The sequence below is a fragment of the Coffea arabica genome, chromosome 5e (assembly GCF_036785885.1).
Source record: "Coffea arabica cultivar ET-39 chromosome 5e, Coffea Arabica ET-39 HiFi, whole genome shotgun sequence".
NCBI classification, from domain to species: domain Eukaryota; kingdom Viridiplantae; phylum Streptophyta; class Magnoliopsida; order Gentianales; family Rubiaceae; genus Coffea; species Coffea arabica.
The window spans coordinates 50,492,759-50,510,404 of record NC_092318.1 but is presented as its reverse complement, the minus strand read 5'-3'; the positions used below and the strand labels follow the sequence as shown (position 1 = coordinate 50,510,404).

Here is a 17,646-nt window from a genome sequence, read left to right as displayed (position 1 = left end):
ATATATCATATTCAATGATAAGTGAATAGTTTATCACTTAATTTTGGAAGCAAGTTTTACCTAGAAAATTCAGTGTCATTTAATTAATTTAAATATTTAATTTTTAATTATCAAACGACTTAAATATATTAAGATATAATTTTATTAAATTTAAGTCCTAAGTTAGGTTATCAAATGGGTTTCGTGTCCCTAGCGAAAAAAATATAATAAGAAACACTCTCAGCAATCAAAATCCCTGCAGACAAAGTCCACAAATGTAAATAAGACTGGAGATTGGGTTGGGCTGGGCTGGGCTGGGTTGGGTTGGTTTGTATCCAGAGGTCCATACTCCGTAACGTGGCAGATGATGGTTGATAGATGCTACTGGCCTTGCTTTTGCTCTTCTTCAGATGGTCTGCCACATCCATGATCGAACCTCAGAAATTCGATGTTGAAAAGTCTATGGCCATATCAAAAGCAGAACATGCACACGTACTATGCCAACGCGATGCAATGGACGATAAAGAGATGCCATAATTTTTGAATGTTCTACCAGCCTAAAGCCAATAAGCTTTACCAACCACTAGATATTATAAACACGTGTTGGTGATTTTTAAAAGTGTCAATTGCAACCCAATTATGTTGACTCAGCCAAATTCACCCACTAATAATTTGCCTAAATCCATTCATTAATTTTAAATGAGTACCTAATTAAAATCATGTAATTGGTGGATTGTATATTGACTTGACTCACCCGTTTAAAAATAATTACACATTTAAATTCAACAATATTTAATGAGTGTTAAGCAGATAAATTTGAATTCATTATCAATTTCATAACAATAAAATACTGTTATTTCTTGTCAGACAACATACAAAAAAATGAAAAATAAGTAGATCGGTAAGTGACTTATAAATGGATAATTGGATATACCCATTTATACTCCATTCATATCCATTTCTTTAAACGAATATAAAGGGGTTGATCCAATTATACTTATTACCTAATTATCACTGTCCAACTCTGTCCAATTCATCTATTTTGACACCTTCAACGATTTTGTTAATACTAAATCTAAGAAATTTTTTTTTTTGCTCCTTTCCCCATTACACATGAATTCGTAGCTGCAAAATCTTGAGTGAACTTCAACTTTGAGATTACTCTTTTCTATTTCTTGTTGGGGAACTTATAATTTTCAGTTTAATTAAGCATCTAATATCTATGAAAAAGGTTCATCAATACTTATGTCAGCTGTAAACTATATATAGCAAATTTCAGTCCATTGTAAATACTGCAATGACAGGGTAGGGTGTGCAGAAGTAGGTTAGAAGCTAGTTACCTTGAGGCACGCCCATCAAACTCTGTTCCAAATGGTTGCATGCAACTTGGAACCTGAAGATCTCTTAATTAGTATGGTTTTTAATTCACGAATGAAAAGAGAATTAGGGTCTAATAGGAATATGATGATTTCCATGTGATTGAGATTACGCAGGAATTGCCCCCGACGGGTTGCTCGGGTGGTCGTGTAGCTCTCTTTAAGGTGAGACGGCTTGGGTTCGATCCCGCGCTCAGCAACCCGGCGTAATTTCCTGAGAATCGATGGAGCCCGCTCTCTTCGGGGTTGGGGGACTAGTCGGGTTTAGTCCCGGACACCCCCAACTGAAAAAAAAAAAAAAAAAAAAAAAAGAGATTACGCAGGAATTGTGGAATTGACTAAAGGGAGAGAATTGTGATGATGACGTGAATCCTTTTCAAGAGGGTAATCTATTTATGGGATGTTGTGTAGGCTTAAAAGTTACTCTACTAAACTTCATTGAGTCGTGGAGACCCAAGAACAAAAAATTTATTACCCTTATTTATTTATTGTGTTAACTTCTCTTGAGGGACAAATTGCACTTTATAACATTCTTTTTTTTTATTATTATTAGATTGTGCTTTTTAACTTCTAAGCATGGTACAGTATTCTGGGAATTAACAACGTGTGTGTCAATGAGAGATATTAAGATGTGACTAATGATTTTGTGTGACAGACCGGAAGATTGCAACTCATCGATCACTTTGCACGAAATATGCCCAGCAAAATGCATTTTTTTTAAAGCAGCCAAACAATAGTGGCCCAAGCAACGTTGTCGGCCGCGATTTGAAGCCTGGAAGAAAAGCACATCAGAGCAGGTGATTGATTATGGCAGGCTTTCAATCTTTAATGTAGTCCCATTTTATAGAAATTAAATTCTTGCTTCTGTCAGCAACGTAATGGGATCAAGTTAGTTAACCTGGGTCCTGTTTGCATCTTTAGTTTTTTGGTGAGTTTTTTTCTGCGAGTTTTTTTTAAAAATAATTTTAACTACAGAAACCCTAAATTTTGATAATATTCCTTCTAATCCTGCAATTGCCCCCTCTAAAAGTGTTAAAACTTTTTGCAATTGCTCTTACCTTTTCTAATGGAACCTTGAAACAAAATATACTACACAATGTTACGATTTTTTTTTCCCTTACTAATGTTTTTGATTATGTAATATTGAACTTTTTTAGGTGTTCAATAATATGAATTACAAGCGCAACAAACATCCCTTTAACAGTCCAATTCTGTTGTACATTACTAGCCAAGTTTAGACACTAGATCTTTACTTCTTGTAGTTTTATGCACATTTTAAAGTTTTATGCAATTTTATAAAATAACATGACCTGATAACTATTGCAAATGGTTAATTACTAGTATAAGATTTTTTTTTTTTAAATGTAATATTAAATAAATTAATTGGTGTACTTATAACAAATATTTAGTGATACTAAAAAATTCTAGACCAACACATTTTACATTTAGACTAACATTAGTATTGCACCCCGTGAACAAAGGTCTTAACTCCGCCACTGCAGTCTCCATTCATCGAATAGGAGCGATGAGAGTAACACTTGATTAGACTTGGAGTTGTAGAGTGCCCTTTAGATTTGACTTTTGAGAGTAACTTCAGCCAGTTTTTTCTTTTGTTTTTTTGGGTCAAACATATAGATACACACACGCACTAAACAATTTAAACCGTGACAACACGCGGGAAGCTAATTTCCCTAATGTCTTCAACCTATATAGTAAAAGCGCGAACGGATCTGTTAAGAATGGTGGTTGTTGTGCTGATGTGGTTGAATGGGATTGGTTCAAGCGTGGTCGTCTGCCACGGGGATCTCACGTGCTGAAGCTGAAGAGAAGAATTGGCTACATTTTCCTGTTTTTCTTTTCTCTTGCTTTGAAACAAGTTGTTTTCTTTTACATCGAGGGTTGATTCTTTTACCCAATGTGAGAAACCCATTTGAAAGTCACCAGGTCCGTGTCTACTTTGTTGTCAGAGTGATTAGCTTGATTTATGACAAGTGGTGGTGTTGGGCTCAATGCTAATTTGTTGGTTTTACAATTTTGACCTTACTCTTGTACCCAAAATTACTAGTGCTGTTGTGAATCCTTTCTTGTCCCCATGGGCTTTTGAGTAAAAATTGCTTCTACCGTCACTATTGCAATCTGCCAAATAACAGCTTTTACCTCTTTTCTTTGATGGATGAGAAGACTAATGCAATTTCTCTGCACAATTTGCACACCGACCAATATCATCATCAAGGTCAGTGATAATAGTTCCTTTCTTCCGTTTTCCTTTGTTGCTTTGTTGCTGTTTCTTGCACTCTGGTTAGCTCAGCTCCTTGCTTTCTATTTTCTAAATTCAAACTGTTTCTTGTTTCTCTCTGCATAAAATTTACATTGTGCTGCTGCATTTTTTTATGCCTTTTTTTTTACAAGGTTTATTTTGCTAATTAAACGTTATTTCTCTCCTCTCTCTGTGAAAGATAAATTGAATCTTCTCCATCTTTATCTTCTTCATTTGAACAGGTGAGTTTTTTGGTCGGTAAGTATCTCGATTTTCTTTTCTACTGCAAGAAATAAGACAAAAAAAAAACAAGGAAGCCATGTGGAAACAAGAAGCAATAAGGGAAAAAATAGGTCTTCGGCATCTTCATCAGAACATGTGATTTTTTTTCTCAGTAAGTATTTTTATTTTTATTTTTTTGTGAAATTTATCTTTATCGTCAGTTTTTTGCTTCGTAAGTATTGATACTTTTTTTGCCTGCAAGAAAATAGACAAAAAAAAAAAAGCCACATGGAAAGAAGCAGACAAGTTAAAAACTGGATCTTCAGCATCTTTATTTTGTGAAATTTAAAAAATCACATGTTCTAAGCAAAAAAATCCAATCTCTTAAAATTTTTGAGTTTTTTATTTATTTTTATGTATATTGTTAGTCTTGTTTCCCTTGTTTAGATCTCATCAGAGAGATTAAGAAAGCAAATAAGGATGAATTTGGATATGGACGCCTGTGTTGACAAGATCAAACAGGAATATCCGTTTATTTTTATGTATATTTGTTAGCGTTTTTCTTCCTTTATCGGATCATATGAGAGAGATTAAGAAAGCAGATAAGGATGTGTTTGGATATGGAGGCTGTGCTATTCATCTACCCATAAGATTCAAACGAGACTTCATTTTCTCATCCACCAATGTCCTTACCTCCCGTACCTTTCTCTCAAACTCTCTTTTCAACAAGTCTCTGTTGCCACAGAAGGAAGAAGTTGATTGATCTGACATTGAGGTACCCTACCATGCTCAATTCTAAATCTTAGATTTTATTTTATTTTTACCTATTTCGCATCTCATCATTTGCTCAATTTTTTTGTGGTTTTTTTTATTTAGGTTGGAGAAATCATCAAAAGGTAAGCTTTTTGTGCCCTAATTTCTTATTTTCTTGCTTTATGTATTACCTTTTCCCCCTTTAATTTCTTTGCTTGACGCCTCTTAGATCATTATTAGGTTTCTGCACAATTCTAATAATATAATGAAGTTTGAAAGGCATTTCTGCATTTAAAACAGTAGTATTTTTTCAGCCAAAAATAACAAAAGATGCAGATATTTAACTGCTGACCTCCTGTTTTCTTAACAAAAGACAAGAATTGGTGGCTTCATGTTATCTTAGTGTTTCTGTCGCATTTTTAGAGAAGTTTTTTTTAATGATTCTACTATATCTGCTAGCTTGGTTAGGGTTGATGTGTAATTATCATATCAGATTGTTTGGAAAGTTTGTTATGTTGTTATAGGGAGTACAAGAACTTTACAAAAATGCTAATTTATTCTTTGTAATTTTTCCTCTTCTGATTTCTTGTGTATTAGTGGAAATCTTATGTGATTCTATGTGTCCTTTCTTGTGGTGCATTGCGTTGTTGTCCACTTGCTTAGGGTGGTTCAAAATTCTTTCATGTGTTCGCCTATGGTGCAACAAAAGTAACTTTAAAAGTTTCTAAATTTTTAACTGTTTGCTATTTTAAGTTTTAGGTTTTTTGTTATCTGTTTAAATTATAGACTATTTGTTTTCTTCTTTTTGTTATAGGTGTCTTTATTTTCTATTGGATTTTAAATGTTTGTTACAGGTTGAGCTATTAAAATTTGCAGTATGGTACAAAATGATTAGGGAATTTTTTTTCTCAAGGTGAGTTTTATTTGGGTGTTTTTCCTAAACCAAAAGAAGAAAAAGGGAAATGGTCTGTTTAGTGCAGATCTAAGGTTTTATCTTCCTATTTTTTTCCTTGTGTTAACAGATTTTTTTCCCAACACTTTATTGTAAGTTTTTGCTATCTTTATGCTATTATTGGTCTTTAGAAAGGTGCAGGATGAAGATTAATAATAATGACCTATTTTGTCACTTTGTATGTTGTCGAAAGAGGCAACCAAAATTTTAATGATGTTTGAATGCTGTTAGAATAGTACATGAGTGTATTGTTTCGTCATATTGTATACCGCCACAACATAGAACAGGGAAATGATAGCAGTAAATTCGGACTTTGGTAATAAGCCTGATATAGAAACAACATTTTTAAAGTGTGATCGTTTATCATTCTATTTATTAATTTCTAATATTTTGTGAAGATTGCCTTTTCATTCAGTATGTGCTGCGGCTGCTTCTTTTTATTATACCAACTAGCTGGCTAAAAATTTTGTTGGGATTCTTAGGTTGTGTTTCTATATTTTCGCCCCTTGTTAATTTGTTTTGATTTAGCTTACCTTTCTTAAGATCCATTGTTTTGTGCCTTCTGGTATTGTCAAAGTAAATCAATGCTTGAGAAAAACAAGAATTCGTGACTTTGTGTTATATAGATTTATAGACAGTAGTCTTTTTTTCTTTGTTTCTGCAGCATGAAGCCAATGGTTTAAACCATATGGAATCAATTTGAGGAAGCTCACGATAATCCTATTGCAACTGAGCATGATCCCTTCACAATTATCATTGCCATTAGAGTCAAAGTGACAACAGCCAACTATAACCATCTGCACCTTTTTTTTCCCTGCGTACTTAAACATTTTAAATTGAACATGTTAATAGTATCAAACATAATCTTTCCCTCAACTTAGTCATTATCAGTGATTCTTATAATTCCACGTTTTCGGGAAGTTGTGAATCTACGTGATTGTTATAATTTTTAAATTGTCCTGTGCACTGATCTCATGATCATTATTGGATTTTTTTTTTTAAACTTCAAATCAGGTTTCAAAAGAGTGAAAACTAGAGAAGTAATATAGATATTACTACTGGAATATAGATGTTTGCTATCCAGAGAAGTAATGATGCTACTAAGAGTTTTTTTTTCTTTTTTTTTATAATACTGAATGTCATAAGCATCTACTATGTCCTATGAAGGAATTATGTCATTGCACGTGTTAGAGTTTGCTGGGTTTTCACAAGTAGAAGAATCAAAATGTTACATAAATTCAATTGTAGTACTTGTTATTTGCATAGAATGGTAATTTTTGCCGTACTATAAAAAATACTGTTCTGAGAGTGTATGACCTTTTTAGAAAGTTGGAAGGAGAGAACTGCAATTGGAGTTTTGGTGTTTAAATTCGATTTAAATATGAATTGCAAACTCCTCTCACTACTAAAACCTATCTATTGTCTATGTGCAGCTTCTCTCTGAGACCAATAGTCCATCGCAAAAGAGTGAAAAGCTTTACCTTCTAACTGTTGGTTGTTATAGAAGTGGTGAGCATTCAAGAAGCCTGCAGCTTGTATAGAAATGTTTGGAGGTTAGTTCTCTGCTCCCATTAGTGAAATTGCTCATAGTTTAACATGCTTTACCAATATTAATTGTCAAAAGAAAGAAACTGTAGAACTTTTGGTTGTATTCAAGAGTGGTGCTTTTATCCCATTGGTTTTGTCTTTGTTTGCTAGATTAAACTTGATTGGAGGTAGGCTTTGTACCTTGAGAAGGCAGTAAAAGAACAAATTACAAAAGGTGATAACATATTACTTTGAATCCTCAGGATTTTTTTTTTCGAGTATGGCAATACATGAAATAAAAGTTTAACTTTATGGTGCAGATGGTGTCATTGGAATTGGCATTTCAGTTACTGCTGTGGTACTTATAGCTGGTGGAATTATAACTGCATTAACTAGCAGAAAATCATGACGACGGATTGTTATTTTAAGAGTAATTTCCCTGATTTGCGGTTCCCAATCTTCGAAGATGATGCATTTTAACCCTGCTAACTATGAACTGATGTCCTTTCTATTACTTTTAGTTGAAGTTAAGACTTTGTAAATATCTATTTCAATGGATTTCATATGGTACCTCCGGATCGAAGCATATTATCTCAACTAAGATGTCCCGGCACTCTGGGCAAGCTGAAAAGTCCTATGCGCGGTGTTCACCTCCTAGTCCTCCAAAAATGGTGGAAACAAAAGAAGGCATTACATCAAAAAACTATCAAATCTTAGTTCCCGTGCTACTGCTTCTTTTGCTAGAGCATCAACAAACAGCTCGATTCTCCTCTCCATATTTAGCCACAAAACCTTCGATCAGAAGCCTGATTCACCTATGAACCACCATTAATTTTTTCTCACTTTTATATATATCCCTTGCCTTTCTTGATCTTACAATCTTAGATTAGATTAGCCATGTGTTTATGAGGCTGAATTACTGGGGGGTCTTAGGAATGGCCTTCAAATTTCTCCTCCTCAAGTTCTATTCATTCATTCATTCCCTCTGTTCATCTTAGACTAGATTAGGCATGTATTTATGACGCTTAATCACTTTGGGGTTACATGACATGCAAAGTCATTTGAAACGTCTTTTTCTTAATTATACCTACAGCCTAATAGCCAGCCAGTCAAATGAAGAGCACAACTTTGCTTCGTCCCAGACCTACGACCTTATCATGTTTTCCAAAAAAATCTTGACCCGCACTCTAGCACGACCATTCCAAAAGAAAAGCCTAGAGACCTCAGAACTCGGGAAGCTTCAGTCCTATTGCAATGAATAGTTGGCATATTTTCTTTCCTTCTTTCTTTATTTGAGAAGAAAATTGTAGCAGTGGTTCTCTGATTGCAGTGAGGTAAACTCGATGGCATTGGCTGCCAATAGATCAGATGCAGAAATTTCTACACAAAAAAGAGTATAATTGAAAGTGCAGAGCATTATTTATTGACAAAAATAATAAGGTTGAGGATATTATAGATGTCAATTGAGTGTTTGGAAATTCTCTGATTTGCATAGAAGACGGTAGTATAACTAAACATATCTTGGATTGGGAGGAACTTTTCTTGCATTTTGTGAGTTGTTCCATATTTTGGACAGGGCACAAAAGATGCCCGACATCTAATGCTCTCAACAATTTTCTGATTTTAAGAATGAACTTCTTCCCTACTAATCATATTAGAATTCTTCTATTGCGTGCCTACTCTTGGTTTAGCGACAATTAAAACTTTAACACTAAAGTATCTTCAATTCAAAATTTTATCCTCACAAATGATATCGTAACCAACTCTCTATACAAGGCTTGTTCTAAAAAAATCCAACTCTCTATATTGATAGGAGGTCAAAAGTTCAAATCTTGCCTTCTATCAATATGCCTCTATATAAAGGTTGTTCTAAAAAAATCCATACGAGTGCATCTGGTCTGATAGTGGTTCAATCCCCATTAGATTTCTCCGACTCAGTTGGACCGTCTCTTAGAGTAGGTCCCAGTAGGAATAGATTGGATTAGATACGTCATTACGTTAAAAAAAAAAAAAAAAACTCGCTGCTTTGTTCTGCTTATCATGTGCTCACAAGGCACAAAATAAAATAAAAAAAAAATGAAAAAGTATGCAAATTTTCATTTATATTCTTCTTGTCACATGAAACCATGCTACGTGGAGGCTCCTTATTAATTTTCAGCATGCAAGTCCACTTTTCCACCGTTTACCTCCTTTATGGCGAGATGTCACAGCTTACCAGCTGGCTTCAGCTAGTCGAACACATTATTCTGATTTCTTCTTTTATAAAAAATTGCTAATGCCTTGTGAACCAGAAAATATGCTCTATAGGAAATATAAGGATATCTATTTCTTTTCCTTTTTTAATTTTTGTTTACCAATTATTGTATTTTGTGGTGTTGCCAAAATTTGTACTACTAGCTGTTTATCTAGGTCCATTCTGTTTGAGAGCCTAAATTTAATTTTAACATAGTCCTACGACCATACTTGAAAATTATCAAATTCGGACATTTTCTCCCTCCCATCGGGCATGAATATGCTAGAATTATTCCATAAAAGAGTTTCGGCCGAGGTTGACTTGAAAAGAGCACAAACGAAAAAAACGTGCTATAAAACTCTCTCGAAAACACTCTTCGAAAGAGAGAGACACAAAAAGGGCAGAAATAAAAGTAGGCTGAGACTGAGAAAGGATTCTATTTCTTGATTTTGATTTGTAGTGGTGGAAACTATATTGGGTTTTTGTTTTTTCAGTAAAAAGTTGCAATCTTTGATGGTTTCTCTGGCTTCAATTCAAGTTCTTGAAATTTGTAAAGATGCAGCTGGAGGTGCAGGTATCTGCCTTTTATCTGTATCTCTTCGTTTCTCTTCTTTCTTTATTATTTTGTTCAATTTTAAACATTGCATGCAAGTCACATGCTAAACAGCTCAGAGATTGAAATTCCTCGTTGCTGCTCATTGGTTTTCCGTTTAGATGAAAGTGGCCTAATATTTGGTTTTGCTGGTATTAAGATAAAAAAAAGGATATGTTAATTGATAATTGCATGAGGATTTCTTTCAAAAATTACCCTACTGTTCTTCCTCTTTGGTTGTTCTGTTGGCAGCCAATCTTGGCTGGTGCTTAAAGGGAGAAGATAATTGGCTGAAAACGAGCAAAAGCAGAGACGTGTTGGTCTTTATTTGCATTGTTGGTCAAATTCAACTGAGTTTACCCTTCTTCAATTTCACCTTTTGGTTTGCGAGTGTTTGATATGCAAAGTCCTTACGTTTAGGAGAATCTGATAAAAGAGTGAAATAGAAGATGGTGAATAGAGAGTTGTTGCTGCTGAAACCGGGAGGGAGGTGAGGGGGGGGGGTGCGGTGGGGGAGTAATTTGTTGTTGAACACATAAGCTTGGAAGTCTACATCAATTGTGCTGTTGTATTTCTTTATCCTGTTTTGCTTTCTGTTCATTGTCAAATCAGTGTAATTCCTAGCAAATTGTTCAGCATAAACTTTATCAAAACTCAGGGGGCTTGTTGCAGACTTTTCTGAAATAAAAGACGTGTTTTTCAGAAGACGCATAATTGTTCTTATTCCGCACTTAATTAGCTCTGCGAACATCTACATTAATGTTTCGGTATTGCATACCGCATTTGATTTACTAAAGCGATCTTAGACCTGATTGACGTTAATGTTTTACTTTCTTGCTTCTTGTTGCAGGAAACATCTTTGCTTTTGGTCTCTTTGTATCTCCCATGTGAGTGTTGTCCTTGATCTTTTGATTGTTGTTGACAGAAAATTACTTTCACTGAAAATATATTAGATAAATTATTAATCATCAACCAGCCTCTCTCTGACTGAAAATCTGTACAAAATGGAAAAGTTTTGAGTTCTCATTTGTTGTTCGGTTTGCATCTTTATATCCAGACCTACATTCCAAAGGATTATAAGGAACAAAACAACTGAACAGTTTTCTGGGTTGCCGTATATATATGCTCTCTTGAACTGCTTGATCTGTGCCTGGTATGGCTCACCTCTGATTTCTCTGGACAATATACTGGTTACCACGGTCAATTCAGTTGGTGCAGTTTTTCAAGCAGTCTACATAGTCCTATTCATAGCATATGCTGAAAAGGCTAAAAAGGTTAGGCACTATTCATTTACTAAATAGTGTTCTATTTTAAATCCACGTTCTTATGTTTTCAATTAATGCTTTGTTCACATATTGGTTACAGCTATGGATGCTTGGATTGCTGCTAGCTGTTTGCAGTGGATTTGCGGTTATTGTACTTTGCAGCCTGCTTATAGTTGATTTTGAAGTTCGACGTATCGCCATTGGTTTTCTGAGTTGTGCTTCCCTTATCTCGATGTTTGCATCCCCACTGTTTGTTATAGTATGTCAAACCTTTTATTTGAGAAGTATATCTTTGATTACTTGTTTAATAATGTTCATTGCTTTGTCCTGATCAATGTATTTCCGCAGAATCTTGTGATCCGGACAAGGAGCGTTGAATTCATGCCATTTTACCTCTCCCTTTCCACCTTTTTGATGAGCACATCCTTTTTTCTGTATGGCATCTTTAACTTTGATCCTTTCGTATATGTAAGTTACATTAATTCATACCATTTCACTTGATTTCATGCTTTGGTATGGGCCCATAGAGTACAACCGCACAACAAATAGGGGAATTTTTCTTTCCAATCTTGTTTGCACCGTCACCCTCAGACAGTTGTTGACTGAATTACAGGTCCCGAATGGAATAGGGGCTTTCTTGGGAACTGTGCAACTAGTATTATATGCATACTACAAAAGTGCATCTGAAGAAGACACTAGAGAACCCTTACTAGAGTCTTGTTCATAAACATGGAACAGATATACAGTGAGGTACATAAATCTCTGCTCCATAAGTACTCTATGATGATTAGGCCTTTCATTGCCTCTTATGCTGGTGAATTTGATTTCTGAACATGGCGTTGATAGTTGTCTCTGCTTGTATCCCTAAAATTTTTTATACATATTAGACTGCTTTGTGATTGGTTCAGAAAAGTTTGTGTTCGTAGTTTCTGTTTTATCCAGAGGAATCTTTGATGTCTGTTTGTACAACCAATATGAGCTGATCTTACTGCTCTGAAATGCTTGAATTGTGCTATTTTTTGTTAGGTATTTCTTGATGATCTACACCCTGAATAACACTTTGCATACCTTCAAATCTCTTGAAGATTGATGAAAGTTCCTATGCAACATTGCTTTATGAGCTGCCTGCAACCAATCCTAGTCACATCCCCATCTTAGGTGGTCTCGAGAGTCTGGGTGAAGGATTGTTACAAATATATCAACACTTCCTGGTTTGTCCGACGTTCTGGTTTTCATGGTCTTCTTTTGCACTGAGCCTTTTTTGTTGTAATTATTACTACTCTAAATGAGCATGTCAGTAATCTTTATGTACATGATTAAGATTGAAGCCGGTGTGTAAATTCATCCATTACAAATTTTTGAAAAAATTCCTGTTATCGGTGCATTTAGTAGGTTTGCAGAACATCATAGCGCAAGTATTTGAGTTACAATTCTCCCACTGCCCAACAAAATGACCAAAAATACGATCCAGGTAAAGAAGAAATGAAGAATGCCGGTAGCGGTGGGCTGCTATTTTGTCATGGAGAGAATATTAGACTGCATAATTAGAGTGGCTACCCCAACCGGCCTCTTGACCTTTTATGCACGCAAGATACTTTTTTTTTCCCCCGGAAACGATAGATGATTTTATTAGATTTCTGTATGAACTATAAGTAGTGAGCAAAGGCTCCATTAGAGCTATACAAGTGCCTAAAGGCACTGAGGAAGTAACCACTCCTCATCAAAAGACATGCTTACTGCATGATCACAAATGTCGGTTGTTCTAACACTAATTTCATTCCTAGCTAGAACATATGAGCATCTCACAAACATTGAGCTTAGATCCTTAACATACTGTAGATGAGAAAACAGTCTCATATCTCTAGTCTTGTTGGTTTCTATCATCCTCATCAGCTGCCTCTGTGGGATTCCTACTTCAATCCTCCTCCACTGTTGTTCCCTTGCTTTGATCATAGCAACTTTGAGAGCCATAGCATTATCCATCAGGCTATTCCCTCCACTGAATTCCTTTAGCGCCCACTAAGCCACCAACTGATTGTTTCTAGCCATTGCGTAGATACCAACTCCCATTTGACTGTCTTGTCCTTTGAGTTTTGACAGCAAAACTGATGTGGATTGGGGTCTCTTTGTCTCTGCAATCTTCCTGTGTTGCCCCAGCTGCTATTGTTTCTGGCATGCTCATCATGTTCTCTTTTGCATTTGCATCCTGGAATTCTAACCACTCCATTTGAGCTTTCTGAATTATCTTGATTGAAGATCTCCTGTTTTCCTTAAAAACTTTCCCATTTCTTGCCTTCGAAATCCGCCAAAGAATGTTTACAGTTAGTGCTATAAGTTCCATTCCTTCAGGTCTACTTCTGGCTTCTGTTAGAGTGTTCCACCATCTTTTGAAGTTCCCGCTTTGGTCTTCAATTCCATTCCATTTCACTGGTGATAGATTCCATACTTCCTCAGCATTTCTGCAATGGAAAAGTAGATGCTCCACAGTTTATATGTCTTCACCACAATTTCTTCATATTGGAGACCTCTTCTTTGTCCTGCTGAATACTACCTCGTTCACAGGCAAGGCGTTGTTCAAGCACTTCCAGATGAAAATTTTCAGCTTATGCTTTACATTGAGTTTCCACAGATGATTATCTTCCAAACTTGTCTCATCTCCTGATTGTCCTCCTTGCTTTTGACCGCCTCCCCTACTTATTGAGTTCCTCACACAAGATACTTGTAATACCACCTGTCTGGGTAGACTACTGTACCATAAGGTTTCTCCTTTGATCGTTAAAAGTTTGTGCAATATTGTCTTTATGCTATATGCATTAGAAGATAGTACATTCAATGGCATTGCAACATTTCAATGCATAATTAAGGGCTATGGAATAGTACAGGGTTCAAGTTTTCTCCATGCTGGAAAACAGCATCAGAGCTGGATGATAATTGAACCTAACATCGATCATAGTTGTACTGCTATCCACTTGGTCTGTTGGTTGAACAAGTGGCTGTGACAAAATTCGCCTGCTCAGGATTCGTTGTTTGGACGTTCCTAACAAGTGGAAGCACAACCGTTCTCACTTCTGCATTCTTTGGGATTTTGTGCATGAAACTAATGAAAACGAAAGTCCATTCCTGGGTTGGGGTTTTCTGGCATGTATTAATGGTGCAACTCAGCAGGGGAAAGCATGAAAGAAAGTAAACTGTAACAATCGCAAGAATTCAGCTGTAGGAATTACCACTAAATTCACATTGTGAAAGTTACTTGCATTTTCCCATTTCTTGTAGAAAGGAGTGATTGAAACTGCAAAGGGTCCTAATCTTACAGGCAATGATGGACAAGCTTGACATCAGAAGGTGCTGACCTATTTGTTTTACTAAAACGCGTATGCTGATTGCTGAAAGAGTTCTGCTTTCATTTATCGACTATCTCTGCTGATTAAACTTGCCTAGCATCGGTTGATCATGATATCAATAAAAATTGTCTAAGTAATGTGATAAAAGTAGTAATAAAATTATAGTTACACTTCTTTTCTCTTGCTGGCTAATTATACGTTTTTGATATTCGTGAGATGCAACGATTGCCTAAAGCACTGACCACCGTATCTCTATCTGAAACAGGTAGGTAAGAACAAGAAAGGTACATTGTGCTGAGTAAAGCCAAAACAAGATCTTCATCATACAACTATTTCAAGTTTAACATCCTTCTATGTCAAAAGTCAATCCATGAAAGATGTGCTCTAGAATCAGGTGGGACATAGGACTGCAAATGCATAGTGCCCTGTTGTTCTGCACAATTAATGAAGATGGTGGATCATTTGGCTACGCTGATGATATAGATGCTAGCAAATAAAAATTAAGTAAAGCCGACCAGGGAATAAATTGAAAGGAAGAACGTCCAGCGCTAGCTAGTTTAACCAACTTTTATGCGAAGTCTTCTTTCACATTTTTCTCTTACGGTTTCAACATTTTTAGCACCCAAACACACAGACCTCTCTTTAGACCTGTAGCACACAAATTGCAAACTTATAATCTAAGATATAAGAGCAATTCATCATATCATAGTTCACACAAAAACATTATAAACAAAAGTTCAACCCCAGATTCAAGTGTTGAGTATTGACTGATATCTGTTACAGGAAGTCCCTCAGAGTAGTTCTAACAGAAGCAGATGGTCTTTCCTGATCACCCTGTCACGAATACATACACATCAATTTAGACGGAAATGAGCCTAACTTAGGCCTGCAAAAGACCCTATCACAAGTCTTTCAAAATCTATACTCAAGAGAGTTTATAATCAAAGATGAATACCTGAAAATCATCAATACTTTGAATGTCACCGTGCTGATCGAGTGGCCTTCCTCTTTCATCATAGAGAATAAGCCCACTAAACCTGGGCAACTCACACTTCTCCCCCATCAATATAGGCCTTTGCCACACCGCAGAACTCGAATTATGACTCAACCTTCCCAAATTTTCTTCACACTTTTCCCCTCCGACCACCGGCAATGGTGCAGCTCTCTCTCTCTGACTTCCACTTAATCTTCTTTCTTCCAACTTGCTCACACCACTCCACCTCACCGAACCCATCAGCAACTCCTTCACAGCTCCCCATTTTTTCATCTGTTTCTGATCAGACCGCTTTGCTTCATCTGTTGCTTCAGTATTCATGCATGGTTCTTGATGAACTAGTCCACTTCTTTTAGCCCTCCTCTTTAGGAATGTGGCAAAGCAAACTCCAATGACCAGAAAAGCAGTGCATGCAAAAAATGCTACAGCTTCTTGGGTTGATAGCTTCCACTTATCTTCTAATTTCCATAGAGCTTCCATTGATTTGAGAATGATTAGAGAATTTCCTTTTTCCCGACGTGAAATTTTGGACAAAATTCCAAGGGAAAATGTAGCGTTGTAATGCTGAATGTTTTGCAAGGGTCACGTGAGAGTCACCGACAGATGGGCTTGGGCCGTCGGTCTCTATATCGTGGGCCATACATTGAATTTTTATTTATTAGTAGCCGTTATGCAATTACTCACCGTTGAAGTCGGATTGATCAATTTCACGGGAAACTCCCTATTAGAAGTAAATAAAGACATCAGCTACTGTGTTTTACTAGTATACATTTGTATTAGACTATTAGAATTCAAAGCAACAGTCATGTTTTTTAAGTCAGTTGTCATTTCTTGTTGTGATCAAGCAATATTCTCTAACCAAGAAATCTTTCGCTCCCCAAGTACGCTACAAATTAATCAACCATTCAATGCATTCCCTGTCTTGATATATAAACATAGATTGTAAAGAACAATATAGAAAATTCAGATGCAAGCATTCTTTTTTTTTTTTTTTTTTTTCCAGCAACGATAAATTGTATAACGTACTTTATCCTAATGTAGGGGGAGGAGGAGTCTAAGGAGGCTTGTGTTAGGGGCTAGTAGGTATACAGATCCAACTAGATCAAGGGAGCGCTATAACACTATCCTTAGATTTTTTTGCTGTAGGTGAGGAGGGACTTTATCCCTCCCTGGTGGCCACTGAGCCAAGCTCAGTGGTTAGATGCAAGCATTCAATTGTACCAGAGATTCATATGGTCTGGCTCAGTAGTTAGATGCAAGCATTCAATTGTACCAGAGATTCATATGGTCCAAAAATTTGCATTTATATCAGGCAAAACCAGTCCATGTTATAGCATTGGATCTTTCAAGAACTTCATCAGTGTTCTGTTAGTCCATACTGATGAAACAACCTTGGAGCACTATACAATGTACATTGCATGATGCAGCGGCAACCATATCTCAAACTTGCTGCCCTCATTAACATCAGATGTGAACCTTGTCAGAGTTAGGAAAATGATTTGGTAGTAAAGAAGGAAGGGGCTCAACAATTGCAAGAAAATTGTTTTCTGAAATTGGAATAATGTAGACAATCAATCACCTTCTTACACAATCATTAAAAATTGGAATAATGTTAGCCCAATTCTCATGCGTAGAATGTGCCATCTATATACATATATTCAAGTGTACAAGGAAATATTTTTACATAAAAATGTTTCAATGTTACACCTCTTTAATTGTTGAATAGTTAGCGTTTGTTTAATAAAAACTAAAATTTAAAATCTGAAATCTGAATCCATTCACTTATTGAATGGTTAAGTAATAAATTTGATACATTTAAATATATATATATATATATATATATATATATATATATATATATATAACATATTAAGTGATAAGCGAATAACTTATCACTTATTTTTTAAAGCAAGTTTTGTTTAGGAAATTCAGCACCATTTAATTAATTCAAATATTCAATTTTTTGTTATCAAATGCATATGAACATGTTAAAATATGAATTTATTAAGTTTAGGTGTTAAATTGGGTTATTAAACAGAGTCTTAGTACTTCAGGTCCTCCTATTATTTCAAAGTGCCCCAGTAAAAAGAAAAAAATAGAGATGTCAATTGGGTTTTGGCAAATCTAGACTCGACTAAAAAATTATACGAATTTT

General features: G+C 35.7%; 2 protein-coding genes and 1 long non-coding RNA gene across 9 annotated transcripts; 2 read left to right on the top strand and 1 right to left on the bottom strand.

Annotated features, from left to right (window-relative positions):
- The first annotated feature begins 3,431 nt into the window (after nucleotides 1–3,431).
- On the top strand, nucleotides 3,432–7,649 carry LOC113743217 (uncharacterized). Of its 4 annotated transcripts, none has more exons than XR_003461043.2 (6): nucleotides 3,432–3,588; nucleotides 3,855–4,609; nucleotides 4,711–4,730; nucleotides 6,973–7,092; nucleotides 7,238–7,301; nucleotides 7,387–7,649. It is a non-coding gene; the product is annotated as an uncharacterized lncRNA (long non-coding RNA). The 4 variants fall into 4 exon arrangements; XR_011814406.1 differs by having other exon boundaries at nucleotides 3,528–3,588; nucleotides 3,812–4,609; XR_011814405.1 differs by having other exon boundaries at nucleotides 3,550–3,653.
- Nucleotides 7,650–9,359: 1,710 nt separating this feature from the next.
- On the top strand, nucleotides 9,360–12,532 carry LOC140006705 (bidirectional sugar transporter SWEET2-like). 3 transcript variants are annotated; one of them, XR_011814404.1, is made up of 7 exons: nucleotides 9,362–9,873; nucleotides 10,742–10,778; nucleotides 10,949–11,165; nucleotides 11,257–11,415; nucleotides 11,505–11,590; nucleotides 11,770–11,906; nucleotides 12,183–12,532. XR_011814404.1 is itself a non-coding variant. In XM_072049085.1 (7 exons), exons 1-6 carry the CDS (start codon nucleotides 9,813–9,815, stop codon nucleotides 11,881–11,883), a joined length of 708 nt encoding a protein of 235 aa, XP_071905186.1. In that variant the 5' UTR covers nucleotides 9,366–9,812; the 3' UTR covers nucleotides 11,884–11,906; nucleotides 12,183–12,532. The 3 variants fall into 3 exon arrangements, 2 of the variants coding, with proteins under 2 accessions (XP_071905188.1, XP_071905186.1); XM_072049085.1 differs by having other exon boundaries at nucleotides 9,366–9,873; nucleotides 11,505–11,624; XM_072049087.1 differs by lacking the exon at nucleotides 11,770–11,906 and having other exon boundaries at nucleotides 9,360–9,873.
- Nucleotides 12,533–14,767: 2,235 nt separating this feature from the next.
- On the bottom strand, nucleotides 14,768–16,060 carry LOC113743260 (uncharacterized). 2 transcript variants are annotated; one of them, XM_072049088.1, is made up of 3 exons: nucleotides 15,453–16,060; nucleotides 15,240–15,331; nucleotides 14,768–15,145 (listed from the first exon to the last, which is right to left on the bottom strand). In XM_072049088.1, exons 1-2 carry the CDS (start codon nucleotides 15,969–15,971, stop codon nucleotides 15,275–15,277), a joined length of 576 nt encoding a protein of 191 aa, XP_071905189.1. In that variant the 5' UTR covers nucleotides 15,972–16,060; the 3' UTR covers nucleotides 14,768–15,145; nucleotides 15,240–15,274. The 2 variants fall into 2 exon arrangements, with proteins under 2 accessions (XP_071905189.1, XP_027127020.2); XM_027271219.2 differs by having other exon boundaries at nucleotides 15,020–15,331; nucleotides 15,453–16,059.
- Nucleotides 16,061–17,646: the final 1,586 nt, after the last annotated feature.

Bases quoted from the DNA above. Each gene is read 5' to 3' on its own strand.
- LOC113743260 (XM_072049088.1), bottom strand. From the start codon at position 15,971: ATGGAAGCTCTATGGAAATTAGAAGATAAGTGGAAGCTATCAACCCAA. The intron at 15,332-15,452 runs GTATTCATCTTT...TATTCGTGACAG, and splicing joins AAAGTATTGATGATTTTCAG to GGTGATCAGGAAAGACCATC.
- LOC140006705 (XM_072049085.1), top strand. From the start codon at position 9,813: ATGGTTTCTCTGGCTTCAATTCAAGTTCTTGAAATTTGTAAAGATGCA. The intron at 10,779-10,948 runs GTGAGTGTTGTC...CTTTATATCCAG, and splicing joins GGTCTCTTTGTATCTCCCAT to ACCTACATTCCAAAGGATTA. The intron at 11,416-11,504 runs GTATGTCAAACC...GTATTTCCGCAG, and splicing joins CATCCCCACTGTTTGTTATA to AATCTTGTGATCCGGACAAG.